The sequence below is a fragment of the Cupressus sempervirens genome, chromosome 3 (assembly GCF_028749045.1).
Source record: "Cupressus sempervirens isolate cs-2001-9-10 chromosome 3, ASM2874904v1, whole genome shotgun sequence".
Taxonomy (NCBI): domain Eukaryota; kingdom Viridiplantae; phylum Streptophyta; class Pinopsida; order Cupressales; family Cupressaceae; genus Cupressus; species Cupressus sempervirens.
Window position 1 is genome coordinate 724591584 of NC_143120.1, and position 25306 is coordinate 724616889.

At 39.3% G+C, this 25306-nt stretch overlaps 1 protein-coding gene across 2 annotated transcripts in view; it reads left to right on the top strand.

The window, feature by feature from the left end:
• Positions 1-372: 372 nt before the first annotated feature.
• Positions 373-25306, top strand: part of LOC149568817 (AP-1 complex subunit sigma-1-like) — a 133242-nt gene continuing 108308 nt past the window's right edge. Inside the window, exon 1 of one of the 2 annotated variants that reach the window (XM_089821698.1) lies at positions 373-547. In XM_089821698.1, coding sequence (XP_089677824.1) covers positions 545-547 — 3 coding nt within the window. In that variant the 5' untranslated portion in view covers positions 373-544. The remainder of the gene's footprint in view (positions 548-25306) is intronic. The other variant, XM_089821699.1, reaches the window with a different exon arrangement.

Below are 25306 nucleotides of genomic sequence, written 5' to 3' on the forward strand. Positions count from 1 at the left end.
GGTTTGATAATATAATCTTCGATATTTATAGAATACACATTCTTGCATTTTCTCCTGTCTACTTTTCCGTGAGAGGTTCTTGCATGAAGATGTTCTTCAAGTTATGTGAAGTCATATTTCTCAACCTCTACACTATTCTCCTTCCTCTATATCAAATGTATTGTCTCAAACCTAAATTTTGTATATTTTCACATATAATATTTATTATTTATTAATGTATGTTTTCCCATACATATATACTATTTTTTAAAATTATAAATATATTTTATTATCGATTTTGAAATTTATTTTCTTGATGAAAAGAATAATATACCATCCAATAAAATTTGACTTTTCCTATTGGGAATTCAAATCTTCAAAAATATATATTGAAAAAAGAACAAATCACAAGCAGCAAAACTGAGCTTTATATGAATTGCGAGTATATAACGCAACCAATTTATTTCTGGTTACCATCAATTTCCCAGGCTTGCGAATTGTAGGCGTGGAAGTTTGTATTGAAAGCGTGTTGGCATAAGGAGGAGCGAGCTAAATCCAAGCAATAATGGTGAGTCTCTCTTAGGCCACTGATTTCTGTGTCTTTTTAATGCTTATTTTATTTGTATGTTTTGATCAGCTGTGCATTTGAAAAACATCCAAAATTATAATCTGAAATAAAAGATCTGATGCATTTTTAGTCTATAACGATAGATCTGAATGATTCCAAGACATTTTAAATTAAGAAACTACAAGAACGATTTGCAATGGATACGGCTATGTTTCGTGGTCGTTGCCTCATGAAAAAGTCCTACCTATAATACTTGGCATGGTTATAATTAAAAAGCTCTACTTATAATACTTGGCATGGTTATAATTAAAAAGCTCTACTTATAATACTTGGCATGGTTATAATTTTTGGTAGATCCTATACAGAGCTGAGAAACAGTACTAGTTGAAGCGTCCCGAACAAAGCTGAATATGCAAATATCTTATATGTCTGTCGATGTTTATAGCCGGTGCACTGCTCAAGTCTAATGGATTCAACAGAAAAGCCAACAACTTGAGATTAATTAATTATTTTGAAGTTAATTTTTAGTAAGGACGATTAAAATCTAGATTCTATATAAACTTGAATTCTGCGGTATTTGCAAAAAGACTTGAGATTGATTGTCTTTTAACCTCTTATTCCTGTAATGCCCCTTATTGGGTTATTCTTAAATTTTGTCCTATAACAATAATTGCATTATATTTACAAATATAACTTTATAAAAAATGACGGATTTTCTGATATTCAATTTACAATTTTATGAATGATTCTGAAAATAGAACTTATATCATTCTTTGGTAATAATTATCCCTCAAATTGTCTAATTCAGATCAATAAATCATAGCACAATACTCAATTGATCAAGTCATGAATTCCCATAAATATCTTACAAATCATATAAGCTAAGAGGCCCTGTCCCTAACTCAATAGTCACGAAACAAAGGACCTTGTCTCTTGTTTGTCAAATATTGGAAAAGATTGGGTCCTTTCAAACCCTAGCTTACCACATGAGCATGGGGCCCATCCCTAGCTTGCCAAAGTGTAAGAAAAGGCATGGGCCTCCAAAACCTTAGTCCATCCCATTTCCTTTTTTTTTTCCGATCCGATTCTTAAGTACTAAATAGCATTCAAATTTGATATTTTAATGTATCTGCAAGATTATTGCTGATTGCTTGATATCATTTTATTGACATTTGTTAAAGGATTGATGATTGGATGCTTAATTGTTGCTTGAATGTATTGATGCACGAATGGATGTTTGAATGAATGATATTTGAATAATTGAGGTTTGTATAATTGTTTGGATTGACTGTTTGTTGTTGAATGATTGACATTTGTATAATTGTTTAAATGATTTATTGTTGTTGAATAATTGATGCTAGTATGATCAATTGATTGATTGATTGATTTGATGATGGATGAGATGATTTATGGATTTGTGATTTTTTATTTAGCTGAAATAATTAATATTTGATGTTGAATTCCTGAATTGATTATTCTCCCTTTATTCATCCTTCCTTTTTTGTATGGAGAATTGATTTTCCCGTTATATCCATTTTTTGATGCATTCACTAACCTTCACAAGGAATGAGTCACTGGACTCACCACCCCTAGTTGCTGCCTTGCCTTTGGGAAAAGTATTTCATTTCCAAATTGATTACCTTCATTCCCCATTGATGATTTACTTATTCCTTTCTTGATGATCTTCCAAGGAAATGATCTCCCTTTTGTTAATCTTTGAACCATAATACATAGAAATTCAATGAACTGAAGCTCAAAACCAAAGAACAAATAGACACAAAAATTTACCCTGGGAAAACCTTCCAACTCAAGGGAAAACCCTAGTCACACCCAAAAATTTGTTTCTTATTGAAAGAATGAATGATTTTAATGATGTGCACAAGACCAAGCAGTCTAAGGGACCAAAGGAACGAAGCACTAAGTAATTTCCATATTCTTTTCCTTTTCCAATCTTCTGCTATGTATCTTAACCAAAAATCAACAATTTGGTTGATCTTGTCAACTTCAAATAAGCTATGGATGCTGTCCGCTTTCAGGATGACATCATAGTATGTTCGGATGTTGTTGTATGCTGTGCATTCAAAGAGAAAATGCCATTCCTTTTCAATTGTTCCCGTCCTACAAAGCATGCAAGTTCTCCTCCTAAGCCTCTTTGGGCCTTTTCCATCTACCGTCTTGCATCTAAGGTGATGAGATCCCATCCTCAATTGTGCCACTAACAACCTTGCCTTACCTTTAATACCAGCCCCTAGATACGCTTTCTCGCCATGATCCCCAGTTGGGTTGAATTCTTTAATGCAGTATGCCTTTTTTCTACCAATTTTATTATTCCACATGGCCCTCTGAAACTTCTCTCTAAGAAACTTTTAATGCCCACATTTGTGTTAGGACACTCATGTAACTTGATGTTCCATTTATCCAACCATTTAATATTTTGCTTCATTTAGGTTTTCTTCCTACGGTTAAGAGCCTCTCCTTTCACAATTTTCAGCCAGCAATGGTCATGCATGTTTCAACCTTCTTTAGGTAACTAAGTAATTGAATTATCGCTAGAACCTCTAGTGGAAAAGCCCTAGCCTTTGCAAAAAAAAATTTCATAAAGAAGAAAAGTTTTGACTTTGAGATTGCTTGTGATTAAGTGTTTTTGAATCTCTATTTGTCTTCATCCACATTTTGACATGCTGCCCCCCAAACCTCGCAGCCATAAAGAAGAACCACTGACGTGACCAACAAACCAAAGAGAGTCTTCTTGTTTTTCGAGTCCCATAGTTCCATTGTCCTTCATCTATTTTGAAGTAGAAATGAAGCTTTCCAACACTCTTGTATCCTTTTCACTCTACATGTCTCTCAACTAAGTTAATAATGGAAGTCAATCCCAAGGTACTTGTATTCTTTCACAATTTCCAATGGGATGCCTTCAAAAAGGAATGTAATATGCATTTCTTTTCTCCTTAAAGAGAAAATCATGACTTTGGTTTTGGTAATATTCACCTGCATTCCAACTTCCTAGCAAAATTGCTCTAAGGCCCCTAAATGATCTCTTAACCCTTGAGCTGTTTTTGATATGAACACCCTCCCCCTCTATTTTATTTAACCAATTTTCTAGTTTATCGATGCACTACCCAAGCAAGGTAGGAGATAGAGGACATCCTTGTTTAACACCAATGTCACTCCCAAAACATTTGGACATTCCTTCACTAGTGTAATGGGCACCCTAGAAATGCGCACAAACTAAACAACTGCTGATAGGAATTTTGTCAAACAGTTTGCGTTCAACTCCTTATTCCTCCGTTTGCTAATTTAACCCCTTATGACTTCGGAAATGAGATATTTATATTGTTTGCTTGTATCAAATTGAAAATCACTCAACATGAACAAAAGAGAGTACAATGATATGCAGATTAGAAATTCTATTATAGAAGATAAGATGCCATTTTCAGAATAAAATAAAATCAAACACATGGCAGATTATTAACTCACTAATTGCTCCACTATTATTGACATAATGCTTCGACAAATGTTATTTAAACCCGCTGCTACAGTGACATGAATAGTGCTGCGTGAATAGTGCCGCGTAAACAATACCCGTGTGAACAATACTGCTACAGTATTTTGTCTTCCAAACAGTCTAATATCTTTATAAAATCATTCCCTCAAAGTGGCATAAGTGTCGGATGTTTAAAGAAGGAGATATGAGCAAAACATCAAATCTGCCTGTAGCTAGAAACACACCCAATTTGCTTGATAATGAAGCTGATAACAATAGATCCCAAAGGTCAAACCCCAAGGGATTGACGTCGAGAATATCACAAGAGAGGATAGACATCCTCTAATGCCAATAACGGATCTGCAACTCACATATCAATTTTCTTCTCATATTCAACTTGCCTAATGAAGCCACTAACGCTCCCTTTTATTCTTTCTCCAAGGGTCGATTCAACTCACATGAGCAATGTGGAATTAAAGATGTGCAATATAAAACATATTAAAATAATCTCTTATGTCTCCTTTAAGTGCTCCCTTTGATTTGCACACATTCCCATAAAATTTAATATTAAAGTAACACTTTAATATTTTACAACTAAATTGAATCTTACTTTAATAATACTTCAGGCATAAAAATATATTTGCTATCGGACTTCGAACAACATGAGTGATAGCTCGTTGGAAAGCTCTTGTCGAGGAGTATCAAATCCAATCACCAAAATTAGCCTCCCCTGTGTCCTGCTAACTTATTAAAAATAGTAAGTATGCTTGAGACTGAGTAAATCAACTCTGTTTTGGCCCAAATTGGAGATGACTAGGCCAAAACACTCTAAGATCCCTTTAGACCCTTCGTTAGCCCTCGGGACCATGTAGAACTAGGCTAGCACACACACTTGGTCGACTGCTAAAGTGGGGACATTATAGTCCACCCCCCTGAAATTGCTTGTCCTTAGGCAATCTCAGTCCAGCTTCTTGAATAACCTATTCGCTCTCCCATGCAACATCCTCCTCCGGAAGGTCTTTCCATCTGACCAAATACTCCTTCACTATCCTAGTTCTGAGTTTCCTCTCTTGGGTGTCCATAATAGCCTTAGGTACTAACACGAGCTTCCCCTCCTCATCCAAAGGGGGTAAATCTGTAAAAGGAACTACACCCCGACCAATGGCTTTCTTAAGCCTCAACACATGAAATGCATTATGCACTCGATTGCCCTTTGGAAGCTCAAGCTCATAGGCGACTTCTTTCACTCTGCGAATCACCTTGTAGGGACCATAAAATATAGGCTTCAGCTTCTCTGCTCCGCTCTTCTTGAGTGATGATTGCCTATATGGCTGTAGCCTCAAATACACCATATCCCCTACCTCGAAACTGTGCTCTACCCTATGCTGATCAACATACAACTTTTGCTGATTTTGAGCTTGTTGTATGTTCTCCTTGAGCGCTCTCAGAATATCTTGACTATCTTGCAAGAGGTCTTTAGCTTTGGGCACTCGGCTATTCCCCAAAACTAAATCCATGAAGCTGGGTGCTTCATACCCATACAATGCCATAAATGGAGTCCTCCTGATGGTCATGTGATATGTGGTATTGTAACAATACTCTCCATGTATAACCACTTGACCCATGCTCTCTACTGCGTAGTCACATAGTTCCACAAATAGCCTTCCACCCATTTATTTACCATCTCCGTCTGCCCATTTGTCTGAGGGTGGTAAATCGTACTAGGTGTAAGATCTGTACCACACAACCTAAACAACTCCTGCCAAAAGGTGCTCATGAACTTGCTATCCCTATCACTAACAATAAATCTCGGTATCCCATGCAACCTGAAAACCTCTTTGAAGAATAAATCTGCCACTTGAGTTGCTGTATAGGTAGAAGGAATAGCAAAGAAGTGAGAAAACTTTGTCAATCTGTCTACCACCACATAGATACAATCTCTTTCTTGCACTCGTGGTAAACTAGTGATGAAGTCTATAGAAATACTTTCTCATTTCCTATTCGGAATGGGCAAGGGCTGTAGTAAACCTGCGAGAAATGTGCGCTCTCCCTTATTTTGCTAACAAACTGCACACTCTCCGACATACCTTTGAGCATCATCCTTGAGCCCTCTCCATGAAAACCGCTCTTGGATCTGCCTATAGGTCTTGAAGACCCTTGGATGCCCAACTGTAGGTGCATCATGAAATGCCCTCAAAATCTCTTCTCTAAACTGTGATGTAGGGATCAAAAAAACCCTATCCTAAAATCTGATCAACCCATCCAACACCGCATACCTATCATCCTGAATGGTGCCCACAACTATCCCAGAAGCCCAATCATCTCCTGCATACTCCACTGCAATTCGTTCTCTCCAATCTCTTGAAACCTTTGCGATAGCACATAAGTGGGGTCTACAAGATAAAGCATCAGCCACCACATTTTTCTTACCTTTGACAAACTCTATATCAAAGTCATAAGCCTACAATTTAATAACCATTTCTACTGCCGGTCATTAAGATCATGCTAGCTCATGAAGTATTTAATACTATTGTGATCAGTTTTGATCACAAAACGCCCATCTAGCAAATATGATCGAAATTTGGCCAATGCATGCATTGTAGCCAACATTTCCCTATCGTAGACAGAATAACTCCTCTCAACTCCTTGGAGCTTCCTACTCTCGAATGCAATGGGGTGTCTCTCCTATATCAATACTGCTCCTATCCCATCTCCTGAAGCATCACATTGAAGCTCAAATGGCTTCGTGAAATCAGGTAGAGCTAGAACTGGACAAGATGACATCACTTGTTTGAAGTGGTCAAAACATCTTAGCACTGCCTCTATCCATGTGAAGGCTCCTCTCTTGGTGAGATTTGTCAAAGGTGTGGCAATTTGTGAGAATCCCCTAACGAACCTCTTGTAAAAACCACATAAACCAAAGAACCCCTTAAGCCGTGTGAGGTTTGTGGGAGTAGGCCAATCCACAATAGCTCTAATCTTTTTAGGATCATCCTGAGCACCATTGGCACTAATGATATGCCTAAGGTAAAGGAGCTCGGTCATGCCAAACTCGCATTTTGATTCCTTGGCATACAATGACTCTCTATCCAGAATAGATAACGCCTCCTCCAAATGTTGCAAATGCTCCTCCCAGGTCTTATTGAAGACCAAGATGTAATCAAAGAAGATCAAGACGAATCTCCTCAATTTACCCCTTGAACACCTAGTTCATACAACTCTGAAATGTGGTAGGTGCACTGGTTAGCCCAAATGACATAACCATAAACTTGAAGTGGCCATAGTGACATTAGAAGGTTGTCTTCTTGATGTCCTCTGCTCTCATGTTGATCTGGTGGTATCCGGATCGTAAATCGATTTTGGTGAAGAAGCGTGCACCATGCAACTCATCAATGCTAGGAATGGGATACTTGTTTTAAATTGTTTTCTTGTTCAGTGCCTTGTAATCAATGCACATGCACATCGTCCCATCCTTCTTCACTAGAACTACTGCTGAAGCAAAAGGGCTTTTACTAGACCTAATGTGTCCCATCTCCAATAGCTCCTTAATTTCCTTCTCTATCTCATCCTTGTGTTTCTTAGGATGACAATAGGGGGTAATCATGACCGGTTTGGTTCCCTCCTCGAGCTCAATAACATGCTTTATTCCCTTGTTAGAAGGAACCCCATGTGGAATATTGCCAAATACTTTGGCATGCCTGTCAAGTATCTATTAGATATTTGGTGGATGACTCTTCACATGTGGCTTCTATGGAGTTGGCATAATGAAACATTCTGCTGCCCTTTCTATGTAATTATGCTGAAAAAATCTCTGCATTCTCCTCAACGAGACTACTCTGTAACTCCCCTCCGAAAGTCCTTGGAGTACAATAGTTCTACCCTCATGCTAGAATCTCATCTCCAATTTTGCTAGGTTGTGTGAACTCAACTAGTGAGGCAATCCATGTCATGCTGAGGATGACTTTATAGTCTCCCATGTCTACTACATAGAAACTATCTTTCAACTCATAGCCATCTCCAAACTTGATGTGAAGATTAGATATCTTCCGAATGCATAACAATGTCACCATTAGCTACTGACTCTAAACCCAACATGCTCCTCGGTCTGTAAAACTCTCATGGCTACTAACCGTGCATCTATCAAGTTATGTGTAGTCCCAATGTCAATGACATAGATCACTTTCTGCCCTTGGATAGTACCCTTGACCTTAAATGTAATCGCTTTTTGAGCCCCTGTCAATTGTGCCAATGACCTATCATCCTTAGGAATGATGTTCTCCTCTGGAGTGCTACTCTCATCCGAATTAGAGTGCTGATCCTCCCCCTCTGACTGTGACTCCTCCGGTGAAAAATACTCCATTTGATTTTCCTTAGCCTTGAGAGGGCACTTATGAGATAAGTCCCAAGGCTCTCTACAATGAAAACACAAATTCTTCCTCAACTCATTTAGGGTGTCATTATCCAACTTCCTATTATCACCTTTTGGCTGTGCATCTTGGTAAAAAGGTTTTTTGTCCTTATCCTTATCCTTCTTTGTATGTGAATCCCTTGGCTGAATTCTGCTCTTAAAAGAAGAAGGTGCTAAGTCACGAGCGTTCTTAGTGGCCTCCTGTAATGTAGTCGGTTTATGCCCCTTGACCCAACTCCTCAAGGTATGTGAGAGTCCACCCTTAAATAGCACTACTAATCTCCTCTTTGAAATATCTGTAACCAACACAACTAACCTTTGAAATTCATTGATGTACGTATCAACTGATCCCCATTGCTTGAGCTGTGCCAACTCTTTCAACTGTAACTCGAGATCTTTGGTATCAAATCTCTCAATGAGTCTCTCAGTAAACTCCTTGTAAGATGTGATTTGATTATGCCCCAAGGTTACCATGCCATGTTGCCACCACTCATGCACTGGACCATCCAAATGAATAGCCACATACTTGATAGCCTCCAACTCAGGCATCAAATTCAGCTGGAAGTATGTATCTACCTTCTGCACCCAAACTTTTGCAGTCATCTTCCTTGAAGCATCATAATAAGGTAAAGAAAGTTTTTCAACTTTCTTTCTCAACTCAAAATTTTGATTTCTCCTTCCTGCTCTAGGCATGTGTCTCATCCTTAAGTCCATATAAACTCTGAGGGAAATATCCACTTGAAACTCTGGTCCACTCGCCTCCCAGTCCCTCCTGAACTGATCCTGTAACTCGATAATTTGCGGTTTGTTTACTGGTTGAACCAGATCTCTGGGTGGGAAGGTGGGTAGAAGAGGTCTTGAGCCACTGTCCGAGCTGGGCGTGCAACGTGTCTAAAGTTATCGGCCTCATTCCCAATTGTTGCCATGTCCATTATTATTACCATTAATGTTATTCTCAGGACCATTGTTGCTGCCTTGGCCTCCATTATTATCATTGCCTCCATTTCCATTGTTTGCATCACCTGGATTAATATTGACGCCCATTTGTCTAGCGATAAGCTGCAACATCATATCCATTTGCCTATTCTACTCCTATTACATATGCTGCCCTTGCTCTAATGTACCCAGTAATTGTCTGAAAATTACCTCCTTCTGATCTAGATCGACATTCCTACCTTCGCCTAGACCTGTATTCTTGTCGTCTCGGTCACCCATATTGTTGTCTTGTTCAAAGAATATCTCCGCTGTGTCTGTATTACTAGATTCTATGTCCACCTACACGAATGAACTAGACTGCTCACTCTGTGAGTTCGAATCTTTGTTGTCTTGCTTGTTTACCGCATAGATTAATTGATTAATGCACACAGATAATGAACAAGAACAAGAACAACAGTAGTCCTTTTATTATTCGCACATGCCAAAAGATTACATAATGCTTATGATAAGATTAGATAAGATGATTTACAATGTACCCAGACGGGGTATAAATACTTTGCAGCGAATCTTCTCAAAGAGGTCTGTCGGTTACAAAACAATCCTAATCTACCCGTCAGCTACAAAATCTTTACCGACGACAACACTCGGTCGGCTACAGTTTCTACCGACGACATCATCCCCCTCAAAAGAAAAAGTTGTCTTCGAACAACAATTACAAGATACAATTACAACATATCCAGGACAGATTAACAAAACGTAATACACTGACTGGTCTCCAAAATATGTTGCATTTGCGGCCTTTGCGAACACAATATTGTCTTCTTTAGTCAAGCTAACCTTGATAGCCACCTGTGCTGCCAACTCTGGGTACACTGAGCCAAGTGTCGCTATACTGCCTTCAACTGGATGATCAACTCCTCCTGAGCTCTCTATGCATCCACCAAGACAACCTCACGTCCAACACCTACTCCAAGTGCCTCTGGTACACAGACACTCCATGCCTGCAGTAGCTCTAGGTCTCATCAACTGTTCACACTTTCCACGACTGATAATCGCAAGGACTAGGGGTCTACGGGGTCGAGGGGCACCGCCCCTTTCTGCCAAGACCAAATTAGCACTCTGAAACCCATACAAATCTGCTTGGAACACACTATTTCTATCATTTTCTTCCGATTCCACACTCTTTCTAGTAGTTGCTTATGTCTACCCTTCCCTTTGGCATCGTGCGTTACTCATTTCAAACTGTTTCAATCTGTCGTTTTTAAAAAAAAAAAAAAACCTCCTAACACCCTTCTTCTGCATCTACCGGTGTACTGCAATCTTCTTCTCCCTCCAGTTCCTAACCGTATGGAATGGCTCCCTTCTTTAAGATCTATCTGTGGGAGAAATCTTCAAAAATTGGAGTTGCTAGCCACAGGGGAACAAAGACAAGTTGTGGAAAGAGTTAGCCGCGGAGAAAGCAAGAAGAACCCAGTCACGTCCACGGAAGAGAAATAAACACCAAACTTAGTCACGTCCATGGAAAAGAAGCAAATACTAAGCTGTGGAAAAGTTAAGAGGGCCTCCGTGGAAGGTAAGACAAATGCACAACAACAGTCTGCGGGAGACAAAAAGCATTCACGACAAAAACCTTCGTGGGGGAATGGAAAAAAATTCGCGAGGGATGGTAGATGTCCATAGGAAACAATAAGAGGTCGCAGGAATAAACACCCGCGGGAGAAAAAGACAACCTTGTGGAAAAGAAAGCAGGACGTGGGGAAAAACAATTGTGGGAGGACAATGTAGTCCGCGGGAAGGAAGACACCCGCGGGGTGTTCATGGAACCACCTGCGAAACATGTTGCTCGCGGGACAACCTGCCCAAAGAGTAGTAGTTCGCGGATGTTTCCGTGGGCACACTTTCTCTTTCTATATTTAAAAAAAAAAATAAAAATCTCCCTTTTTTTTTTCCTTAACTTTTTTCTCTCTCTCTTTTAATAAAAAATACAGCACCTCAATTTTGCCTCCAGACCTTGCCATTCTGCAACGACGAGAGAGTGGTCGGGCTTGGTCATTCTGCAATGACGATGAGCTCTTCCTTGCATGGTAGATTTTCCGCTTCGACCTGTTGACTGCCTGAGGCACTTCTTGCCCGTCCAAGGTCCACAATTTTATTGCTCCATTGTTGCCTACCTCTCGAATTTGGTATGGTCCGACCCATCTGACCTTAAACTTTTCTGGTTTAATTTCATTCCGACCATCGTACTTGAGTACCAACTGCCCCGGCTGAAACTTGTTGAGTTTGAGATGCTTATCATGCCACGCCTTACATCTATTTTGTGTCACCTTCATGGCCCATTGCCCTTGCAGTTTTCGCTCATCTAGATTATTTCCTTGCTGTCGGCTCCCTTCAATTAATTTTATGGTGCGGTGTATTCTTTTCTTTCTGTGCGGTCCATTCACCATGTACCGGATAGTGGGATCTTTCTTTTTTCTAAGTTTGGACTGTATGTTCTTCCCCTCAGCTTCAGCCATAACCACCTTTCCTTCTTCCGCTTCTCTATATTCCTTCAGACATTCATTTTTCTCTGTTTTCTCACCTTCGTTGACCCTTAACATATTACAACTCAAAAACAGTTCGTAGTCTTCTATTTGCTAGTGGAAAAGGCCATTCACTGAGTCTAGGTCGTCGTTATTCGATCCTCCTTCGTCCGGTTCTATTCTCCTCTTTCCTTCGTTGTCACTTTCGCCTTCACCTTCTGAATCTGATGATGTTGCCTCCTCACCTACCATTTGTGTGTGCAGGTCAGTTATGAATCTTTTGCCTCCGCGCTCCATTGATAGGGTATTTCATTTCTAATCATGTTTTACTTTTGCTTGCACCAACCAATTCTGTCCCAGAATAGCATCATATCCTTTTCTTTTCAATGGAATGACCACGAAGTCCAATAAAAATGGTTGCGTTCCAATAGTTACCGGTTGTACCCTCAAGGTTCCCAATGGTTTGATCCTGTGCTGGTCTACCGTGAGCAACCAGAATGTAGGTGGCCACAATGTCGGCTTTCCCAACTTCTTCTAGGTATCCTCCGGTAATACATTCACGTCGGACCCTCTGTCGACAATTGTGTCTGTTAGAACATTTCCCAAAATCCTCATCTTGACGACCATTAGATGCCTTCCCGTTGTGAGTGCCAAAAGCATTGGGCCTGTTGTCGTTTCACTACTGTCCCTTCTGGTTTCCTTCGTTGCTTTCAGAAGCGGTGTAGAATTCAGAATGGCCATCCGTAACTGGGGCATTGTGAGGTCACTTAATTTGATCGGGACTTCCATTTGCATCACCTGCTTTATTATGTTTTGCTCAGCTCAATTCCTTGTTGTGGTGCCGGTGGTGTCCTTTAACTGAGATGTCTCCACCTGTGATGCCTTTTCAATTTTCGCCCGCACTTCCCCCAATTTTCTCTTTTTTTTCTGCTAGGTTCGGGTACACCTTTGCTTGCCTTCGTGTAATTGCCAAAACCTCCTCTTCATCTGTTCCGACAGTGATCAAATTTACTCTGAATTTTGGGCACTTGGCATCTTCATGGTTGCCGGGTCCACACCATCTGCATAACAATTTTGGTGTGGTTGTTGTTGTGTACTCCTGGGCAAAGTGACCCCATAAATTACAAGCTCGGCGTTGAACAATCGGTCGTTCGTTCGTATCATAATGAATTCGACTCCTCCCGCCATTATTATTGTTCGCATTGTTGTTGTTTTGCCCGCATCTATTATTCCTGTATCCTTCGGACGTGGCACCCTCCGTGCTTGTATTCCCGCTCCCTCAAGATGCGGAAGCCTCCTATGCCAGGAACACCTGTTGAGGGCCTCTGGTTTTCATTTTGAAGGGGCATTCCTTTGTGGAATGTCCCATGATTTGGTAAATGTCGTAGAATTGGTTCTTTGGACAAGAGCCCTTTGTGTGACCTTCTGCCTTACATTCTGTGCACCATAATTCGCTTCCCTTTGTTTCTTTTTGCATGTTTTTGAATTCTTTCATCATCCGGATCATGTCCTTCTGGAGGGCTCGGACCTTTTTGCTGCTGTTTTCCTCATCGCTACTTTCTTCTTCCGAGGATGCATCGTCGTCTGACTCAGAGGAGCTACTCTTCTTCTTTTTCGTCTTTTGCTCACTTTTCAGGTTTAGTGCCCACTTCATTGTATGATGACGGCGACACGATCTTCATTTTCTTTTGCAATCTTGGGTGTAGGCCTTCAATGAACCACCTTTTCTGTAATCCATCAGCTGGCTTATTCTCCATTTTGTTGATCAAGTCCTTCAACTTCCTGGCATAGACTCAGACTGTTTCATTTTTCCCTTGTCTTGTATTGTATATCTCTGCAACAATTTCGTTGTCATCGCGGAGTAGTTGAAATTCCGCCGTAAACTCCTTCTTGAGGTTATCCCAAGTGGTTAAGTTCTGGGGATCTGCATCGGCAAACCAATCAATTGCAACACCCCGTAGGGTTGCTGGAAACTGTTGGACCCATTTGTTTGTATTTGTTATGACATTTGCCCTCCAAATCGTTTCGCATGTTTTATAGTGTTGGATTGGATCAGCCGTACCATCACCATTGAATTTTGGCAACTTTTCCTTTGGTCCTGCCATCACTACTGGATTTTCTGCATGGGCGTTGTTCAGTCCTGCAACACTGGCGCTGTTCACTCCCACACCGTGGCTTTGCACTCCTACATCGGCGATCTGCAATCCCACACTAGTGGACTGTTCTCCCACACTAGCGGACTGTACTCCCACATCGGCGGACTATTCTCCCACATTGGTGGTCTGCACTCCCACACTAGCAGACTGTTCTCCGACATTGGCGGACTCAACAGCTGCGAACAGTGGTGAAGAAGGATCTTTTGAAGTTGTCCCTTCCAGAAGTGTATCCCAAACAAAGAGTTTACTCCACGCTCTTGCTCCTTTGGCACTCCGAGCCGTGCGAGTCGATTCTCTTCCGTCTGGATTCTCTTCCCTCGACGAATACAAATTCAAAAACTCCTCCCTTACTTCCTCCACCAATTCCACCCGCTGTTGAGTCTCTTCCAACAATTCTTCTGCGTTTTTGTGTCCGTCGGCAATTTTCTGAAACCTCCTTCTGTGTTTGGCTTCTTGTGCCAGAATTAAATTTTCTTGTGCAATACATATGCCATCTTTCCCCTTTATCTTATTTCGATCTTTGTTAAGCTGATTTGACATTGAGCTTCATTCCTCCCACCTTCCAGGTTCATGAGGCAACGACACCAAATGTTTACTGCATAGATTAATTGATTAATGCACACAGATAATGAACAAGAACAACAACAGTATTCTCTTTATTATTCGCACATGTCAAAAGATTACATAATGCTTATGATAAGATTAGATAAGATGATTTACAATGTACCCAAATGGGGTATAAATACTTTTCGCCAAACCTTCCCAAAGGGGTCCGTCGGCTACAAAACAATCTTAATCTACCCATCGGCTACAAAATCTTTACCGATGACAACATCCTGTCCCGACGACATTGCTCTGGTATGATGGAAGTTAATGGCCTCTGTCGCATGCTCAAAGTACATTCTTAACTTGTTTTATTTTTGACTTTAGTGTTTTGACATTTCGTCAAACACTTTTCCCTCTATCTAGCTGTTCCAAATTCCTTGTAAGGCTTCCACAGGATGGCAAGACTTAAAGCTATGATACCACTGTAATGGGCACCCTAGAAATGCCCACAAACTAAACAACTGCTGATAGGAATTTTGTCAAACAGTTTGCATCCAACTCCTTGTTTCTCTGTTTACTATTTTAACTCCTTATGACTTCAGAAATGAGACATTTATATTGTTTGCTTGTATGGAATTGAAAATCACTCAACATGAACAAAAGAAAGTACAATGATATGCAAATTGGAAATTGTATTACAGCTGATAAGATGTCATTTTTAGAATAAAATAAAATCAAATATATGGCAGATTATTAACTCACTAATTGCTCCACTATTATTGACATAATGCTTTGACAAATGTTATTTAAACCCACTGCTATAGTGACATGAATAGTGCTGCGTGAACAGTTGCCGCATGAATAGTGCTGCTACAATATTTTGTCTTTCATACAGTCCAAAATCTTCATAAAATCATTCCCTCAAAGTGGCGTAAGCGTCGGATGAGTAAAGGAAATATGAGCAAAACATCAAATCTGCTTGTAGCTAAAAAAACACCCAATCTGCTTGATAATGAAGCTGATAACAATGGATTCCAAAGGCCAAACCCCAAGGGATTGACCTCTAGAATATCACAAGAGAGGATAGCCGTCCTCTAATGCCAAGAACAGATCTGCAACTCACATATCAATTTTCTTCTTATATTCAACTTGCTGAATGAAGCCACTAACGCTCCCTTTTATTCTTTCTCCAAGGGTCGATTCAACTCACACGAGCAAGGTGAGATCAAAGATGTGCAATATAAAACATATTAAAATAATCACTTATGTCTCCCTTAGGCACCCCCTTTGATTTGCACACATTCCCATAAAATTTAATATTAAAGTAACACTTTAATATTTTACAACTAAATGTTACTTTAATAATACTTTAGGCATAAAAATATATTAGCTATTAGACTTCAAACAACACCAATGATAGCTCGTCGGAAATCTCTCACCGAGGACTATCAAATCCAATCACCAAAACTAGCCTCCCTTGTGTCCTGTTGACTTACTAAAAATAGTAAGTATGCCTGAGACTGAGTAAGTCAACTCCATTTTAGCCCAAATTGGAGATGACTAGGCCAAAACACTCTAAGATCCTTTTAAACCCTTCGTTAGCCCTTGGGACCATGTAGAACTAGGCTAACACACACACACTTGGTCGACTGCTAAAATGGGGACATTACAACTAGTTCTAATTTTGGCTTTCCAAGTTTAATTAGAATAATAATCTTTCTTAAAGATTGTCGACTTTCACCAATCATCTAAAGTATACTATTGACAATGAAAGCAAATGATCTCCTTAGCATCAACAGTCACCGAGCACCTTATTGTATATTATTGGTACCAAACATAGAGCAATTGGTACACCCAAAATAATCTTTGAGAATAATTGGTGAAGAGACAATAGCATAGACACGTTGATGTCAAAAACAACAAAAAATACTCACAATAAAACATCAAAGAAAATTACATCAATTCTTGACATCGTGATCTCTGACCAAATATGACGAGTGTCACACATTGACTCTAACCTTTGTAGAATATAGCCAAATGCTGCATAAGCCGTCCATGATAGTTACTCATGCATTTAATATTCCTCATTTGATCATTATACAATCGTGTAGTTACACAAACCAATTTATTCCTTAAGCAATCAATAAGTAACTGATGATGCTTGAATTTCCTTCAAGAGTGAGATGGACTGTGGCAGCAGAGAATAGGAAATGATTCAACTTCAAATCATTTAAGCCAAGAATAATATAGTTAGGCAAGCAAGCAAGATGATATGGAAGCTGAAGATGGTTAATTAGCCAATTAATTGTAGGTAGAAATGATTTCTCGTGCAGCTATAAACCTTTAACACCTTTTAATTTTTATAGGTTATCCTTGAGGGAGTGACAACCTTTCATGATCCCTACCCTTCGATAGAGTCACAATTATTCAAATTTTCACAGAGTTTCCTTGATGCGAAGATGAGTGGGGCATAAGTTTGGGAACAATAGGGTTAGGATATTGTAGGGGATGGGGGGTGGGAAGGGTTGACACGCGGGTGAGTGATGCTGAAATACAGATAGTACTTGAATAATAGTTATAAAAAGATGTATAATTTTAGAATCCTAACGAATGATTATAGATTATACTCATTGCAATGATTGCATTAAACTATGATATATTGTAATATAAAAAATAGAAAATAGACATTGGAATGAGTATGTTCAAAATTTCATAATCATGATTCATTATTGTACTCAACAATTTTCAAACTTCAGACTTTAAAAACAAAATGGTAAATACTACATAGTAATACTAATGTTTCATGATGTATGAGTTAATGACTAATGGCTTAGTGCCTCTACTCATCCCCTAGTCCATACTAATTTCCTTATTGCTGTCATGTCCCCTTTTCAAATAATTAAAAATAATAATTTTTGCTAAGGCAGGCAGGCCCAAAAAGGTGAAGTTTCGGCAAAAGGGGCTAATCTTTGGAAACCGATGGACTAATAAATGAAAATTATTATTAAAATATATTTTATGAACCCCTCTTGGACGTGAGTTAGGGTTATGCCCTCTTTTAAGGGATTTGGAGGCATTTTGGGCTCATTCCAGAACTTGATTTTTGCGCATTGTTTTGTTGTTCTTTAGAGGTTGCCAAACCTGTGGAAAAGGAGACCCAAGAACGAGAGTTTGCAGGTTTCTAGGAAGGCTAAGGACGGGAGTCTAAAGCCATTCCATGTGCAAGCTCATGTAGAGTTTGCCTTTGTGCTGAACAATGCAGATTTGTGAGTTTTCGGGTGTGTTTTTTATAAGAGTTTGGTGTTTCTGGTTGAGTATTTCATATCAGTTTGGGTTGCTGCTGTATATCAGACATTAAGATGTTAAAATAGAGCTGAATATATGTATTTGGCCATGATTATACTTCTGTGATAGATTATTAGTGTTTTTGTGGTGTTTTCGGCTATTTTGTGTTGTTTTCGGGAGCCCGATGAGCATTCCGGTTGAGTATTTCATATCAGTTTGGGTTGCTGCTGTATATCAGACATTTAGATGTTAAAATAGAGCTGAATATATGTATTTGGTCATGATTATACTTCTGTGATAGATTATCAGTGCTTTTGTGGTGTTTTCGGCTATTTTGTGTTGTTTTCGGGAGCCCGATGAGCATTGTTTTTGTCCTCCGTTTGGGAGCTGTTGTGTAAATGTTATACAGATTTGGAAATGTCATTTTGTAGGCTGTTATGCTGCTGAAATTTCTATAAAAAAATGTCCACTTTCAGATTTATTAATAATATGTGAAGCTGTGAAGTTTTTGGCACTATTTCCGGCATAACCGATTTGGGGTTTATTGAGAAATTGGTGGATTTTTGAAATATTGGTTGTTTGATCTTAAAGATCTGATTAGAGGCTTGAAATATCATATAAAATCAGAAAAAAAGACATTTCAGTGGTATCAGAGCTATGATCTTGCCAGCCTGAGGGTTTGTAGAAGTTTGCATGCAATTAAGTGAAAGAGAAAAGGGATATTTGTAGCGAGAAAAGAATAAAGAAATTTTGATCAAACCTCCAGTTGAAAGTAAAAGTACAAAATCCAAGGAAGAAAAAAGTATGGTTGATCCAGATGAGATGGCAAAGAAATTCTTCCAAGACATCCAAGGTATTTGTCATAATTACTAGTTGTTGTAGCTGCATATTGCAAGTAGTTTAAGTCTCATATTTGTATTGAATATTGCCAAAATTAGTTGCACATTTATGTTAGGTCATTGTTTAGACAATTTGGAGTTTTTTTGTAAGCATTCTCTTTGATGCAAATCGAAACAAGAGTCCTTGCAACAATCTGAAAAATTATATCAGTCATACGACCCCTTGCTTGCAAAGTGTTTGACGAAATGTCAAACAACTGAAGTATAAAGATTTTTGGTGTTTGAAGAAGTTATAACTTATTGGGGTTACACTCTACTTTATCCATAATGGACAGGTATAGTACAGAGTCTCAGAGGACACGATCTTGAACAATTGATATCCAGAGTCGGAACAGTAGAAAGGATGGTTATTTAGACATTCGAGATGAACTTAGGAAAATAAGCCATGACATGTCTGAACAGTTGGTTAAGCACCACCGTATGATGAATGACATGCTGTTCGACCCAGCTAAGGTGGATAAGTTGATTGGATTTCTATTGGCAGATTTTCTCATAAGGCAGATGACACAATTACCAAGAACTTGTATGAGGAGTTTGAGAAACTAGCTTATAGCCAGGCAAAGGTCTCAGATTCTACTCCGCCACAAGAGGTAGTGGGAAAGGATATTACACAGAGTGATAGTAACGGTCAACTTGATACTCAAATTGAGACAATTGTATACAGGTCGTCAAAGGGTGATGTCACAGGTATTCGGGATGGTATAGTTACGACAGGCAGTGACTACAACGTAGTGGGTTCAGATGATGATTATGAGGATGTTGTTATGCATTATGGTGAGATACCTGGTAGAGATGAGCAGACATTGAGCATTCATGACTTTGCTGAGAAAGAGTACCAGGCACAGTTAGATGCTTCGTCACATGAGGTTGAGGCTAGTAGTACTTCACATGATTTGTCCAGCCAGCTGAAGGTGAACAAAGACAGTATTGTGACTTCATTATCTCATCATGACAGGATGCGGGATATGATAGAGGATCACATTCGGATGATTCAGTTACAGGGTAGACATAAGGGAGTTTAGGCAAAGTCTTCTTGTGTTGACTTACAGGCGATTAGGGAAGGAATGGGAATGATGAAGTTGAGTTATTTACATCTTCTATTAGATCGTGACCATCTTCTTAGCCTTGTCGGAGACTATTCAGATGCCTTGAGGAGGAAGGAGGAGGAAGTTGATAGGCTTTCTCATGAGCTTGAGGACACTCGAGCTTCTTTGGTGAATACTCCATTGGCATTACAGGATTGGGAGAGACATGGGGATACGCATGGCATGGAGTTGAGTTTAGTTTCATCTTGCACTCTTGATACTCAGCTTTCTGTGGCAGGTGGATCATATGTGGTCATTGATAATGTTGTAAGTTCATCTTGCATTCACATCCAGGATACAGGGACAATGTCAGACAGGTATGTGGAGTTAGTTGGTATTGGTCATATTACTCAGGTGAGGAGTTTGCTTGAGTTACCAGTTGATTCTAGTTTACGGATATGGACTCGAGATTGTTATATTGGCGTTTGGGATTCAATTGACTGGAGATCTTTAACACTTTTTGGTAGCAATGTTTGTTTGGGTGCTATCATGGATTTGATTAGCAGATTGCACGGTGTTGTCTTTTCTTGTGCCAGCAGCTTGTCTGATGTTGGTATTAGTTTTTATACACCGGTGTTGGGCTTTGTTTATATATCCAGTCGACCATACTTGCTAGAATGTGTTGATGATCTTTCATATTTGGCAGTGTGTATAGATGAGTCCCGGGATCATATTGGCATTGATGACATCCAGGAGGATGCAGTGAGCAATTTTGAAGACTTAGTTTCCTTGGTAGTTTCTTTTGGTACAGAGGAGTTGGACAAAAGTGCTACAGTTTTTGATACTCCGTATGTTGATATGAGCTTTGGAGTTGATTCGCAGGATATGGATGGTAATACTCTAGAGACCAGTAACTTTGAGGATACTCCTTTAGGCAGTGCATTAGAGGAGGTTTGTAGGATACAGTCTAGCCAGTGCCATCATGTGTTTAGTCAGTTGAGAGTTAGTGAGCGAGAAATTGCTATCGCTTGCCAGCATTTCGATGCTGCTCGTCAATTGTTAGCAGTTTATGGATGGGGTTCTCCTACTAGTGATGAGCAGGGAGGCAGTTATCTTTCCTTGACAGAGATCCACTCTTTATGGGAGGCTATTTGGATTTTGAGACAGAATTATATGCAGTTGGTAGCCGACAGAGATTATCTTACGGAGTGGGGGAGTACAGCATATGATGCATTATCGGCCAAGGAAGATGAGGTGAGTGAGCTTACTCAGCAGCTCGAGGTGACTTCTGAGATTCTTGAGAGTACACAGTTGGCTTTCAAGGAGTCACAGTTTCATTTGACTAAGGTGACCATGGAGTTGGAGCGACTGCAATCTTTACCAGATTCTGTACAGTCACAAGTTGTGGTGTCTGGTGATCCGAGGATGTCCATGGTCGAGATTGTCAAAGACAGTGGAGATGGGGATGCATCCATCCTTGATACTAACATTGGCATATCGGGTTCGTTCCGACTAGAGTCAGGTTCAGTTGAGTTGGGTGCTGCAGCAGATTGTTGTGGTATGCCTGACATGGTGGTGGCCTCTAGTACTAATGGCACAGAGACTAGAGATGTTGTATCAAAGATCATGTGTGATGTTGGTGAGCTGGTAGTTGGCATGGTTCCTGCTAGTAATATTACTCCCTTGGCGATGTCTTCGGAGGTAGTAGTCAATTCCAACTTGGTTAGTGATCGATTGTAGTTAGTTTTATCGAGATTGTAGTCTGAGCCACTGACTGAGATTGGCGCATTCTATCGGCATTACACTGTGAGGTATGCTCATCAATTTACCTTTGATGACCATGTTGATGAGATGATGATACAGAGATGTACTTTGGTTCTTAGTGCTTGTCATTAGTTATGGGACGGTTTGATGCCTCGGGATGAGAGTTTTGATGGGCATGACATGGCGATAGTTTCTGCAGTTGATAGCTTGATAATACATGACTTAGAGCAGGAGTTTGGGAGTGATGCTTCAGCAGATGTTGTTATTGATTCTACTCATTTGGCTATGACATCTCCTGACTTAGCTGGTGGTCAGTCACAGTGGGTTGTATCACTTGTTCATGGAAAATTTGGTTTGCGTTCCATTTCTTGCTATTTATCTCGTAATGTCTTTTCACCATCAACAGTGCATGGGAGTTATGGTTACAAGACAGTGGCCGGTGATTTGCAGAGTTGTGTTGACTGCAAGAGTTGTACAGTGTGTGGATTCTCCATACTTGGTACAGTTTCATTCGGGAGCGTTCACCACTGTTGTAGAGTTGGATTGTACATTCCGTATAGGCCAGTGGGATGCGTTGATGGTATTTACTGTGTTGGCAGTTTGATTTGTCCACTTTACTTGGGTTCTGATGTTCTAAGAGTTTGTGTCTCGTGGGTTTCTGACTGTGGCAGCTGTGATTTTGGAGTTTGGTTGAGCTGTAATTGTCAGTTTGATTATGGATTCCTCTTGGTTATATTGTAGAGGATATTGCAGGAGCCTGTGTTAATTGACAGTAGTATAGTTCATGACTACGTTTGGGATCCAGGTGGATTGATTGGTTTATTGTTCAGCCATTGCTTGAGGACAAGCAATATTTGGGAGGGGAGGACTTGTCATGTCCCCTTTTCAAATAATTAAAAATAATAATTTTTGCTAAGGCAGGTAGGCCCAAAAAGGTGAAGTTTCGGCAAAAGGGGCTAATCTTTGGAAACCGATGGACTAATAAATGAAAATTATTATTAAAATATATTTTATTAACCCCTCTTGGACGTGAGTTAGGGTTATGCCCTCTTTTAAGGGATTTGGAGGCATTTTGGGCTCATTCCAGAACTTGATTTTTGCGCATTGCTTTGTTGTTCTTTAGAGGCTGCCAAACCTGTGGAGAAGGAGACCCAAGAACGAGAGTTTGCAGGTTTCCAGGAAGGCTAAGGACAGGAGTCTAAGGCCATTCCATGTGCAAGCTCATGCAGAGTTTGCCTTTGTGCTGAACAGTGTAGATTTGTGAGTTTTCGGGTGTGTTTTTTATAAGAGTTTGGTGTTTCCGGTTGAGTATTTCATATCAGTTTGGGTTGCTGCTGTATATCAGACATTAAGATGTTAAAATAGAGCTGAATATATGTATTTGGCCATGATTATACTTCTGTGATAGATTATTAGTGTTTTTGTGGTGTTTCCGGCTATTTTGTGTTGTTTTCGGGAGCCCGATGAGCATTCCGGTTGAGTATTTCATATCAATTTGGGTTGCTGCTGTATATCAGACATTTAGATGTTAAAATAGAGCTGAATATATGTATTTGGTTATGATTATACTTCTGTGATAGATTATCAGTGCTTTTGTGGCGTTTCCCGCGATTTTGTGTTGTTTTCGGGAGCCCGATGAGCATTGTTTTTGTCTTCCGTTTGGGAGCTGTTGTGTAAATGTTATACAGATTTGGAAATGTCATTTTGTAGGCTGTTATGCTGCTGAAATTTCTATAAAAAAATGTCCACTTTCAGATTTATTAATAATATGTGAAGCTGTGAAGTTTTTGGCACTATTTTCGGCATACCCGATTTGGGGTTTATTAAGAAATTGGTGGATTTTTGAAATATTGGTTGTTTGATCTTAAAGATCTGATTAGAGGCTTGAAATATCATATAAAATTAGAAAAAGGGACATTTCAATTGCTCATCTATGCCAATACCAACCAGCCTTGCTTGTGTAGCATCATCATCAATTTGTGTAAGTGTGTTGTGGTCAATGAGACGAAAGGCACTAAGTATAGTCACAAGCTTCTCTAACCTCCTAGAAGTAAGCTTTTTCCTCTCAACGAAGTGGAAGAAGCTATAAGTCAACCAATTCTTCTTAGTGGTAGAAGAGCTAGAAATTTGGGACAAAAAGTGAATGGCTAGAGTATTAGTCAAATATTTAGGTCATGCATAGTCCGACACAACTTGAAGTCCTAATGTGACATTCTATAGATTTTTCTTAGTGGCAAATTTCGTCCATTTAGAATGAATCAAGCTGGCTTCTCTAGGATTTGTTTGTAATGGTCTTCATGAATCCATCCTTCATCTCACCATCCTCTACAACTATGATTTTGTTGGATCTTTGCATGTACCACTTTGGGTTTAATGCATAGGCAATTATGTGTAAGGGAGTGTTGAGCTTCTAGAGATCTATGTTGAATGATTGACTCAATATGCCTAGTGTAGAATTGCATTATGGGTGTTGAAGATTGTAGTTGTGATAGAGATCTTTATCTCTAGAAATATGGACGTTATTACCGTTCTAGCCACCTTCAGATAATGATTAAATAGTAATTTTAAGCATAATGACATGTGTCATACACATGCATTAGGCATGGAAATACAAAGAGTTGTAATTAAGAGTCATGTTTTGAGAAATTGGTGAGACCTTTGGTTGGAATGTGAAGAGTCTCTCCTTCAATTATATATATCACATCAAGCGATAGGCATTGTACACTTGAATTTTATTATCAATAAAATGATCTTTTATTGTGTGGTTGGGTTTTTCCCTTCATTCTTGAAGGGTTTTCCCAAGGTGAATTCTAGTGGTTTCTGTATTTGTTTTAGTTCTTTCTTATTGCTGGTTATCATATTAATTTTTGGACTCAAAATTTAACATGGTATTAGAGCCAAATTTGATAAACATAAATAAGGAAATTGTTTTGTGTTTTGGATGCTCTGAGAAATTTAACTTAAGACTCTTGACATAATTCGCTCTATGTTCAGAATCTGTCAAAGAAAGTGCTTTCTCATGGGCATTTATTTTTGATATCATGGTTCTCATGTTTGTCTTGGCTCCATTCGTATATATTAATTTCATTTTTTCGGGTTATTGAATGTTTTTTTTATCATCTAGTCGGTAAGAATGTCGCTTAATACACTATCGTGTTTGCCTCTAATGGAGGATGTTTAAATCGTGGTAGAAGCAAAATGTCATGCTTTTTTATTGGCCATAAAAGTAGTGCTAAGTATACCCGATTTTGAACATCCTTTAACATGGTAAGCACAAAATATTGCATTTTCTTCAAACCTGTAAATGGTTTCCTCATGCAAGTGCATTGATAGTTGTTTCTGGTAGTCTTGTGTGGGCATATATTTGGAAGTTCGTATTGAATAAGTATTATTATAGTTTGAACTTTCTGGTCCTTTAAATACGCTTTCATGGTAGGTCTTCATTTTCACCCATTATGTATTTCTTCTCGTAATCGTGTATCCTCAATCTTTGTTCTGTCTGGGTCTTCCTTTGTTTTTGCTTCCATATTCTATTATGGCGTCTATTCATTTTATTTCTTCCCACCTATGTTTATGTGGTGGCTCATTTCCTTTTTTGCTCATTTATTTTTTCCTCATTGGCTGTTTTCTTTCAAGATTGGCATTTTTGTAACGAGCAGTTGTATATGGTAGAGTAAAGATGATGTGTTATTTAATGATGGAACAAATTCTTTACATGTTGCTACACATGCAGA